Raw genomic sequence first — 12273 nt, 5'->3', positions numbered from 1 at the left:
TTGAAAAAATAAAAAATATATTATTAATAAACAACTATCCAAAGTCATTTTTTGAACCAATCATAAAGCAAAGGATAAATAAAATATACAATTCAACTGAATGGAAAAACATAAATAAAAGAAGTGAAGGTGATATCAAGTATATATCATTACAATATATTCCGGAAATTAACACAAAAATAAAAAATATATTCATATCACATAATATGAATGTTTCACAAAATTTAAACCTAGGATTGACAAGTTAGACACGCCTAATGTAATTTACAAAATAGACTGTTTGAATTGTGATAACACATACATAGGTCAAACAGGACAATATCTAAAGAAAAGAATATACTAACATAAGTATAGCCTAAGAAAAAATAACGAAAATGTTACAGCATTAGCACAGCATGCACAACAGAAGTTGCATAATTTTGATTTTGATAACACAAAAATACTGATTAACGAGAGTAATTATAACAAGAGAAAAGTTCATGAAATGATACAGATTAAAAAACATAACAATGCTATGAATTTCAGATCGGATACTGACAATCTTAGCGCAGTATATCATACATTAATTATATATACGGTATATTGAAGATTTTTGCAAACCAAAAATAATATTCTCAGAATTCAAAGAAAAATTGCTGAAAGTAAAAGAAATCAATACAAACAATATTTTATTCGCTTTGTGTCCAAAAAAAGGCTGTTGACGAACTGTGATTGTTTTTTAAATTAATAAAAAAAATGTTTGACTATCTGTTATTTTAGAATAACTGATGATGGTGGAGAAATACACCGAAACGTATTTTAATTGATAAATAGAGACAATAAATGCCTGAAACCCAGGAACTAATTTCGATTTGGAAAAGAACAACTACATTAGACTCTTTTGCGTGTCAAAATCGGCTCTTTCTTTTTTTCATCAAGCGCATTAGTTTCCAAATTATTTCGATACATTCCAGAAGGGTTTCCTGTTTGAAGTACATCACTGTTTTTGTCCTCCAGCGGTCTTTCCAAGAAATCTGCGCGTCACGCCGGCAAAGAAGTGGGTCATTGTTAATTAGACCGCAATTTTCTACAAATTCTCCATAATACATAGTGAAGTGTACTACGGCCTGTCCTGCCGCAGATCCATTTCGCCACCATAATGAAGTGAAAATTGGGGTCTGAAATTTTCATTCGCCTGTTCGTATTTCTCCATGGGGAGTTTTATCATGCGCCAGTCTGGCATAATGCGCTGCCAACATCCATTGTCGGAACAACTGTTTCAATGAGCGGAGATTATTGAACGGCTTAAGATCCCCAGCTGCTTTCAACAAACGAAAAATGCGAAACAAAATTCATGTTCACATCGCGGCCCGCGAAAGACCATTAATAAAAATAAAGCAGACTAATGAATGGAACTGTGGGCGATTTATCAATCAGTTGAAGGGTTCAATGGGTTCGCATGCAAATTAGGTACATTGTTAGACACGGATTGTGTTACACCGCATTTGACAATACAACTAATGACACAATTCGGCAACGTTTGTTTGCGCCATCATTTATAATTGCGATTGTGCCAAGACGCATAATGGTACATTTGGCAAAGATAAGGGCGGTTTTATTACGTTTACATTGATTCGCGTTAACAGTTTCAGAAAAATCCTTTTGCTTCGCAACAGAAGGAAGAACGCACAAAAGGCAAAAAGGCTTAAAAAACATCATTTATTCTACCGGTTTTCATTAAGAAACGTCCCATTACTTCGGCCTAACGGCCCCAAAAGGCCTTCAAAGTTTAGCCTGGGAAGTCTTAAGCAAATAATTAGGTTGAAGAATCGCAGTCAGGCAGTTTGAGCGTTTCACTAAGAAACCGCCAGGCCTGGGTAACACTGAGTTAATGAGTTATAACTCATTTACCGATGACCGAGACTGGAATTGAAACATCTAAAAAAAAGGTCATCAACATTTTTTCTGAGTTACTGCGCCATGTGGTTGGGTTGGCGCATCAACCATTTGCGCAGCACTGCGCCAACCTAAAAAATTCACTGAGTTACCTTGTCTGGAGAGGCGATTACTTGAAAATATTTAGTCTAAAACGGGGAAAACCTTAAATGTTGAAGACACTTACAAATGCAGAGCGATGAGGGTGGCGAGTTTTTCAATTGGTTGATCATATGCTTTTGCTTTCTTTCCAATAACATTTATTTAAATAGTATTTTGAAGTTATTATATTATTTTCTATCCTGGGCTCCAGTCACAGTGTGAAACAAAAAAAAATTGATATATCGTTTATTTCGTTACGTTTCGGCGAGACAACAGCGCCATCATCAGATTTTAAAATTCATTCAAACTCATAATTGGTATTGAAACCAATTATGAGTTTGAATGAATTTTAAAATCTGATGATGGCGCTGTTGTCTCGCCGAAACGTAACGAAATAAACGATATATCAATTTTTTTTGCTTCACACTATGACCAGGAAAGAAAATAATATAATAACATTTATAAGCAGTCAGGAATATAAATCAAAATAAAGTATTTTGAAGTAAAACTTTAGAGCAAATAGTACATTTTTGCGTAGAAAGAATTGCTTAAGAAACACTTTGCTGAAACTTGATAGACCTGAAATTTTAAAGAAACTAAAAATCTTCGGAGCGGTGAGGGTGGCGAATCTTCCAAATAATGTTTTGTAAACTTTTGCTCTCTGGTCGTTTTTTCAACTTAATCTTAATTAGTTTCGCAAAAAAACTAAATAAAATTATCTGGTTTTTATGCGAAATTCGAAGCTGAAAAGGGTTTTCTCAAATTGGCTGCAAAGCGATGAATGAGGCGAATTTTCCAGCAGAATTAATTTTGTCATTTTTGCCTGAAAATGCCCCAGGATTGCCAGGAAATAAGAAGAGCATCGGAAAATAATGGTCCTTTGCACCTTTGATTAAAAACGTTTAGTGTTGTAATCGTTTTTTGAGAAAACCTTGATTTTCGGTAAAAAACGAGAGAAATTTATTTCCGCCTTTGCCCCGAATTCGACACTGAAAAAGCTTCTCTAAAATTCACACAAAGCTATAAATTTGTCTTCCAATTTTACGAGTAAAAGACTTCCAGATTGCCAGCATTTTTAAGTGAAACTCTTCAAAATGGAGCGTTTTTCTGCAGAAAGGAAAGCACTAAAAAAATTCAGTCAAAAGTAACAAACAAAAACAGTCAACAAACTCTGCAGTCTTCAGAGGGATTGGGGTGACGAGTTTCCCAAATAATAATTGTTTTTAAACTTTCGCTAATTTTGTGCGATTTTTGCTAAAATATTATTTGTTTTTGGCCCAGATTCAAAAACTTTTAACAAAGCGACGAAGCATTCGAGACTTATTTCATAATTTTTTCGCGGAAAATACCTTAAACGGATTAATGGGCAGAAAATGGAGGATGGGGCCCCAGCTTGCAAAAAGCTGGAAAGAATGATCTCTAATCTATAAATCTTTCGCTATTTGTTTTTGATCAAAATTATTTGTTTTTGTCCCTCATTGCACCTCATGCAAAGTCATGCTCTAAGCGCGAAGCGCTTTGCGGAAAATTTGGCAAATTTTCCGCAAAACAGTTGAGGTTTAGAATCACCCGGATTCTAGTTGATTTTGTTGCGCTGTTCATTTTCTCAGGTGGCGTGTTCTTGCTTGGAAGCCACCTCATCAGTTGTTTAGTATCGCGGTTGAAAAATCGCACTAAAACTTGTTAGAAATAATCCCAGCCAGGAGCTGAGGAGCCTCATTTGTTTCGGGACCGCAACAGAATATGAAAGCGCCTCGAATTTCCATAACATAATTTCGTCCCTCATGAAAATTCGTGACGGATTTATAAATGCTGTTTTGTCTGGTTTCGCACAATAACCAGACCTTTAAAGTGTAGTTTGGCATAAATTAGGACGCTTAACCCGAAGATCGTTAAATTGTCCACTTACTTGGCATTCGTATGTTCCATTGTCGCGTTTTTGAACGTACTTAATCTGCAAAGTCCAATCGTCCGAGCCTTCAGCGTGAAGAATCTGGAATCTTTGGTCATTGGTGTAGGTGAACACTCCCGAGGAAATAATGTGCCAGTCTCTTCGTCTTACCCAAGACACTTGCTATAATAGGGAAACACCATCAAACTAATCCATTTAAGGCGAGAAGTTCCTGCACAAAGCCCGTTGATTAGGACGGAAAGTTGTGTTTACATAAAAAGCGTGCCAACAGCCAGCCAGCTGCAGCATTTGAGAAATTTTTCTCATTTTCGATGCCCCGGCCGGGCATATTAAATATTAGTAAACTTGTAATCAACACATCAAACTTTCCGCGCTTTTGCCTCAGGTTGTAAAGAAGTCTCTGGAAAATTTGCTGGAAAAATAGAGTTTTTTGTTTTTAAACTTAATAAAATGCTCTGCTTCTGAAAGTTGGAAGTTTTCAAAGGGCGCTTACTTAGTTTAAGGAATGAGAGTTGCGATCCGAGGTAATCAATCATATAGTCCAGTCAGGCAACTGAATACTGAAATTACTCTGTTTGAACAGAGGTTCCTAATTTTATTCGTTTCTAATGGGAATTTTCCAAGCGGAGGCTCCAGTGCCGTTCGCCAAACATTTACCCCCCCAACAAAGTATAATTCCAAGTAGTTTAGGCCAATGTGCTTAACCGATAAAAAACAAATAAGTGGCAAAAAGCCCACAACACAAACTGGCGGAACGTAATTTCCAGCTTTCCTTTGGCACACAAATGGGCTTCAGGGGAAACTTCGATAACGTGTTTCCGGTTCCCACTTAATGAGCATGAGAATAATTTACCCGGAAAGGCGGTTTTTCAATTGGCAACAATAGCGCAGGCAAGTTGGCTTGGCGCACAAGAAAATCCGGTCTAAATTGATACCAAAGCCGACCAGCCGCCGTCCAAAATCGATTAACCGAAGATCTGAAGTTGATGATGGTGAAAAACTTACGTCTCCTCCTCCAAGAGTTCGATCAGGCGTATGCCTCACTCTGCAATGCAAGTAGGCAGTAGCTCCCATTTGAACAGTCACATTTGTGACTGTGTTGTTGTCCAGGCCCAATGAGGCTTCAGCCCTACTGTAGTCTTCATAGTTTGGATGCCACAGTTGCTTCCAATCGGTGTACTTTTCATGATGGGCATCTTTTCGCCCTGAAACAATATGCACAATCTAATGGAGTTGTGGACACAAGATTTCCAGAAAGAAACATTAATTTCTCGGCTTGAAAATCCGATGCAAACTCACTTTGCATAATGGTGGACAATCAAATCGGCCACACAAAAATGGTTGCTCGCATAATGCGCATATTTAAACCATGGTGTATGTTGAATAAATGACCGGCCTGGTTTAAGCTCGAGCTCGATCGAACTTCATCATGCAAGTTGGCTCATAAATATATATTGAAGTGCAGAAACAACTTACTGATTTTCGGATGAGGACGCTGGAACTGGACATGAATAAATCGATTTGCTAAATTCGGATTTCAGGTGCAGTTTGAAAGGTTTCATCCACAGTGGGAATGGAAATTTTGTTATATCGAATTTTCCTTCTAGGGAGAGTAAATCGAAGAATTCCTGAGGGGTTTGGAGTATTTGCTCAATTAAGAAGGTCTTCAGAGTGTTTTAATGGCTGCTTCCTCATTATTTTCTCGCATTTGAATCTCTACGGGTATTAGAAGAGGGCGTCACTTTTTCTCAATATTTTAAAAGGCGATTTCCAGACACTTTAGAAATTGGTCTAGAGGTGCACCTTCGAGGAATTCATGTCCAGTGCAAATTGGATGTTGTAGCCAACTTCCCTTCAAGGGAGAGTAAAGAGAGTGTGTTTCAGTGACTTCTTCCTCATGATTTTCGCCTATTTTAGTCTCTCCGAGTTTTGGAGACAGACCCTTCTTTAAGAGACGATTTTCATACGTTTTTGAAAATTTTCTAGAGGAGTTTGAAAATCGGGTGCCCTTTCAAAAGATTGAGATGTTTAGTGCAAATTGAGCTTATTTTAGTCAACTTTCGTTCGAAAGAGAATAAAGAGAAGATTTATTGACGTTTGTGGATAAATTTGAGTAGTTTCTCCTTCGCAAAGAAAATTCTAACTCGAAAATTAGGGCAAAAAGCAACTTGAAATGTAGATACGATTTATTAATAACTCTTAGGAATCCCAATGTCAACTGATGTTTCACAACCTTGCTAACTTGAGCCTAAAACGGCCGAAATGCAAACGTTTGCGCTCGGTAAAGAAAACGTTAACTCGAAAATTAGGGCAAGTAGCAACTTGAAATTAAGAGAAGATTTATAGACAATCTTTAGGAATAACTGTTGAAAATTGTGCAACAATCCCAAAGTCAAGTGATGTTTCACAACCTTGCAAGCTTGGGCCTAAAATGGCCAAAATGCAAAAGTTTGCGCTGGGTAAAGAAAATGTTACCTCGAAAATTAGGGCAAGTATCAACTTGAAATTAAGACAAGATTTATAGACAACCTTTAGGAATAACTGTTGAAAATTCTGCAACAATCCCAATGTCAACTGATTTTTCACAACCCTGCTAACTTGGGCCTAAAACGGCCAAAATGCAAAAGTTTGAGCTCGGTAAAGAAAATGTTAACTCGAAAATTAGGGCAAGTATCAACTTGAAATTAAGAGAAGATTTACTGACAACCTTTAAGAATAACTGTTGAAAATTGTGCAACAATTCCAAAGTCAACTGATGTTTCACAACCTTGCAAACATGGGCCTAAAACGGCCAAAATGCAAAAGTTTGCGCTCGGTAAAGAAAATGTCAACTCGAAAAATAGGGCAAGTACCGACGTGAAATTAAGAGACTATTTATAGAAAACCTTTAGGAATCACCGTTGAAAATTGTGCAAGAATCACAATGTCAACTGATGTTTCACAACGTTACAAACTTGGTCCTAAAATGGCCAAAATGCAAAAGTTTGCGTTTGGTAAAGAAAATGTTAACTCGAAAATTAGGGCAAGTAGCAACTTCAAATTACGACAAGATTTATAGACAACCTTTAGGAACAACTGTTGAAAATTGTGCAACAATCCCAATGTCAACTGATTTTTCACAACCTTGCTAACTTGGGCCTAAAACGGCCAAAATGCAAAAGTTTGAGCTCGGTAAAGAGAATGTTAACTCGAAAATTAGGGCAAGTACCAACTTGAAATTAAGAGAAGATTTACTGACAACCTTTAGCAATAACTGTTGAAAATTGTGCAACAATCCCAATGTCAACTGATGTTTCACAACCTTGCWAACWTGGGCCTAAAACGGCCAAAATGCAAAAGTTTGCGCTCGGTAAAGAAAATGTCAACTCCAAAAATAGGGCAAGTACCGACGTGAAATTAAGAGACAATTTATAGAAAACCTTTAGGAATCACCGTTGAAAATTGTGCAAGAATCACAATGTCAACTGATGTTTCACAACCTTGCAAACTTGAGCCTAAAATGGCCAAAATGCGAAAGTTTTCGCTTTTGTGAGCTGCTTTGGCTTAAGCCTCTTTTTCTCTCTTATCATCAACATTTTTCCCCCATACGGAATTGTGTAAAAATCTGCTCAATTTTGCCAATTTCTCCAACTTTCTGATTTGCCTGCTTCTAGTCGAAATATGCAATTCCGCCAAACTTCTCAAACGTTTGTTAACTGGGACCATACATTGCATGTGCTATTGAAAGCCCATCTGGAGTGAGGAGGATTCAAGCTTTAAAGCTCATATCAGTTTCCTATTGCGAAAATCAGCTAAACCCGGCGTTTCCATATTGTAGAAACGTGCGAGCGCAAGATATCGATAAATGCCCGACTAGTTACGTTCCCTACATAACATATGTACAAAGTTCAGCATGTCACTTAATACAGTCGAAAAACAAACTACAAAACAATGATATAAAGCTTTTCATTTGTTGGAGATGTTGACAGGCCGTTTTTTATGGGAATTTATGAAAGTGTCTTCCTTTGTTTTTTTCACTTAATCAAAGTGATAAAGGTTGACAACCGGATGGACATGTTTTGTACCGAACAACGCGAAAAAACACAGCTGTACAGCAGGGAAATTTTCCGTTTAATGAGTTGGTTTAATTAAACAGAGTTCTAAGAGTTCCTAAAAGCCTAAATGTTTAAAAGGAACGTGCCTCACACACGCGACTGCATGTGCCGCTTATAAATGAGGCCAATTGTCGCAATTTTCATACAGTGAAACTAAATTCTTTAACAAGCAGGCTACAATAAAAACTGTTCAGTTTTAGGCACCGAAACAAAAAAGAGTTAAACTCTCAACGGAAAATCACAACTGTATTTGTCTAAGATCAGTAGATCCTTTAATGTACCTAAATTGTGACTGGAAGGGTTTCCATGTTTTTGTTAGAGTGCTCATTTCACATTGACTAAACCGTATCCCAAACTCACTAGATTGAGATACTGGGGGGATTTTCCGCTATATATCACGAGCGGCCCTGTTTGTATGTAAATTAAAAAACTCGATTTCACACCTGATGCCTTTTTCGGTATAAATAGGCCGAAGGGAGATTTTTCATCGGAATTCGCATAAAGAAGTTATTTTCGATTGATTGCCTCTCAATTGGAGGGCCGCTCAAAATGCATTTACTTCGCTTTATTCAGCCGGTGGAATATTTGCCGAAGGTAATTTTAAATCGACGGTTTTCTCCTCGAGACGATGAAAAAACGCAAGAATTGGCCGTTTGGGCGCACAGATCAGAATTGAACAGTTTTTCGCCCCCGCAACATGCAACCGTTTGATATTGCTGTTTATTTACCGAGCATTCTTGTTTCGCTCAATCACACTCTATTTGGCTCTATGTCGGCGCAAATTGGAAACTATATTCGATCCAATAAAGATATAGAGCGAGTGCAACTTGAGCTCTGTGTAGTTTGACGTGCCGCTAACAATTTACGCGCTTTCGCCATGCAATCACCCTTATTGACTGGACTTTTTCCAGCAAATGCCCTCAAAGCTCCATGTGATTGGGCATTTATTTCACGAGTCTACATGAAATAATGGCCGGTAATTGGTTAAACAATTCGCTGAAATATGTCGCAATATAACGGTCTTTGCCTCGGCCCGAACGTTCAATTTCCTCAAACATTGTGAGCTAAATGATCCCTTGTCGATTGAAAGTGTCTCTAATGCGCCCATAACCATAACCGCATCGCCTTTATAAATGGGGCGCTCGATGTGGGGAACGAATATTGAAATAATGTGCTCCCGAGGTATTTAATGGTTCCTCTGGCAAGGTTAAGGGCGCAGAATGGAACTGAGGGATCAATGAATATGCGTCTATTTCATTTTTTAGAGTCTAACTCGTGAGTCTTCCCAGCGCCAAGTCAAGAAGCACGCCTTAAATCTTGAAGACGAAACTACATTTGGCAATCGACTCAGAAGGCTTTCTTCAGTCGTCAAATAAAAAAAAATCGCAAATAAACGTCCACGTTGCAAAAGTGATTCTCAAAAAAAATTCTCTTCGCTGCTTCTAAGTTTTGATTTATTTTCCCGACAGCGTGTAATTGTTATTATATTTCTTCTTCCCTGAGTTTCAGTCAAAACGTGAAATGAAAAAGTTATTTCATATTAAGTTTCGGCGAGACAACAGCGCCATCATCAGATTTAAAATTCAACACAAACCCATAATTGGGAAACATTAGATTCTTTTTAGGCTTGGCTGCCTAAAACGAATCTAATGTTTCTCAATTATGGGTTTGTGTTGAATTTTAAATCTGATGATGGCGCTGTTGTCTCGCCGAAACGTAATATGAAATAAACATTTTTATTTCACAGTTTGACTGAACCCCAGGAATGCAAAAACATAATAGCTGCTTCTAAAAAGTGAGTCTTCCGAAACTTGCGATCTTTAGGGGAAAAACACATTTCTCAATTTGAAATTCTCCGTTTGCGCTGCTTGGGTGATCTGGGAAGCAACTGGACTTCCAAAAAAACTGAAAATTTTTCCTGGATAGTGAGTTTTTCGACTTCGACATTTAACACTTTTTAGCGCATTTGTTGTACCGATGTGACTCGGCACCCAAACCGCATTTCCGCCCTAAAAATGCCTTTCTTATCTAATTTCCAGTAGATTTGCTCCAGTTTCTCTTGAACACATGGTCCGGTCTTGCCGAGTTAATATAAAGCTTGGTCTCGGCTATTGAAGCTTTCAATGTAAATGCAAATTTACACAGCAACTTGTTTTCAGCAACTTTAACAGATTAATGAGCAAAAAACGTTGGGTTATGCAAATGTTGAAAACCCATTAATGTTACACTTTGGCCTGTCCAGAGATTACCGTACGAAGAGCCAACTTCCACTGTGGATCTAATGAAGGCAAAAAGCCAGCCACACAAACCGCTGTTCGTATGTATCGTTTTTACGTCCGCCCATTCGCTGATTTAATCCTGCCTGTTTTATCAAATTCAATTATTCTCGGCCAACAAACCAGGCATTTGAGACGCCTTTTCCAGGTGCAAATTTCACGTGCTTGGAAGGTCAGACTGATTTTAATTGAAAAAGTTTACCAATTTTTCACAGCCGGAACGTGCAGGATGTTTATGCGGGATTTAGAGGGAGGATAGTCCACTGGCTTAAGACACTTCCTGCCACCGAAGCCAAAAGTTTAAAAGCGAGCGAATCATTTTTGGGGCAATTTTGATTGAGTTTAGGAAGTGGGAAACCAGCAGAAGTCGGGAATTTTTGAATGCTTTTACAAAGTCCATGGGCTGCTTATTCTGGTAGTCAATTGGAGTCAAATGCAGTGAAGAGTGGGCTCGTTTGGGTTGCTGAGACCAGAGAGAAAACAATATAGTTAGCTGAGTAATTTGAATCTGTAACTATTAGATTAAGTTAACGTGACACTAGTCAAACATTTCCGATCATCGATTGAGAAAATATTAGGGAATATTGACTCTATTGCGTCGCACACGACAATGTCGATTTTGATAAAAAGCTTTGCTTAATTCCGACAAATTTAGATAAGGATTTACGTCAGCTGAAAAAAAATCACATCTCCCGGACAACAATTCTTATATTAATTCAATTATGCGAGTTTGGAACGAACCGGAGCTGAGCCGGAATAGGCAGCGGCTCAGTTTTTTCCCCATCCATTTCGCAACGTTCATAAAACACTTTTCAGCAAATTGTAAAAGCAGCCGTATTAAGCGAAATCCCCCCTGACTTTCAAATTCCATTTATGAGGCAAATATATTAAAGAAGATTAGAGAAACCTGACGGAAAGGAATATTAAAAACGTTCCGCCAATTTTGCTCTGTATTCAAAGTTCAAGTAGAATATATATAATCTCCGCGCATTTTATTCGCCGTGATTTATGGGCAAAAGTTTAAAATGGCGCTCGTGGCTAGCAGGATTTATTGGCCCTGTTATTGTTACTATTATTTGGATGCTTCGTATTGTCCAGATAACGTTTGTTGCCACTTTACATTAATAATTGCTTGAACCTGCCTGGATGCATCTGTAACGCGTTTCGGACAGTTTCATCAATAAATAACAGATTTTTGCGCTTTTATTGCCTTTCACCATTCCTCATCTGCTATTGTAACAGCGCGAAGAAGCAAAACATTCAAAGTTTCATTGCAAACCCTTACATTGCAAGCAAATATTTAAACGAATGGCTTTATGTGCAATGTAAAGGTTGTTGGTACCAGTTGGTGAAAGGTGAAATGGAAATTACACACTCACATAACCGACACTTCAGAATTATCATTTATCACTCGATGATTGCGTGCCATTGTGCGACTGATGAAAATTAACTTATTTTGTTAACTTTCCCATATGGGAGTTGATGAGCGTTTCCTGGCGCTGACATTAAACTTTGCATTGACTTTGAACCGAAAGTTTTTTAATCAAAACTCCAACCCCTCGCCGTAAAACCCCCCAATCTCAACTTAAATGCGAACTCAATTTCCAGTCAGACGTTTTCGAGACTCTCTCATAAGGGGCCCCATAGATTATTTATTATTTAATCGGGCTAAGCATTAGGACCAATTTGCGGACCTAATCTGAAACCATATTCGGCCCCAATTACAAATTCATGACCTGTTCGGCATTAGACTTTAGTCCGGCTTTTGATATGTGCATTAAATTGATGTTGACTCTCATTCGAAAATGGATTTCCAGCTTACAAGCCAGCATTTGTTCGATTATGGATTTTGTTTCTTTTTCACTAAGTTTTCTTTGAAAAAAAAACGCCCTTCAGGACAATGGATAACGCGCAATTTTAGTAGGGGATTATTCTAGGTAACAGCTGAGTAGGAGAAAAGACTTTCTGGGGCGAT

At 37.9% G+C, this 12273-nt stretch overlaps 1 protein-coding gene across 1 annotated transcript in view; it reads right to left on the bottom strand.

Annotated features, from left to right (window-relative positions):
- Positions 1-12273, bottom strand: part of LOC109544138 (neuronal growth regulator 1) — a 76043-nt gene that overhangs the window by 16594 nt on the left and 47176 nt on the right. Inside the window, exons 3-4 of the mRNA XM_048662055.1 lie at positions 4934-5133; positions 3926-4090 (exon numbers count right to left, since the gene is read on the bottom strand). Of these exons, the coding sequence (XP_048518012.1) occupies positions 3926-4090; positions 4934-5133 (365 nt within the window). The remainder of the gene's footprint in view (positions 1-3925; positions 4091-4933; positions 5134-12273) is intronic.

The sequence above is a fragment of the Dendroctonus ponderosae genome, unplaced genomic scaffold (genome assembly GCF_020466585.1).
Source record: "Dendroctonus ponderosae isolate FM_Combo_2020 unplaced genomic scaffold, Dpon_F_20191213v2 Dpon_F_20191213_10, whole genome shotgun sequence".
Taxonomy (NCBI): Eukaryota; Metazoa; Arthropoda; class Insecta; order Coleoptera; family Curculionidae; genus Dendroctonus; species Dendroctonus ponderosae.
This window is presented reverse-complemented; position numbering and strand designations above follow the sequence as displayed.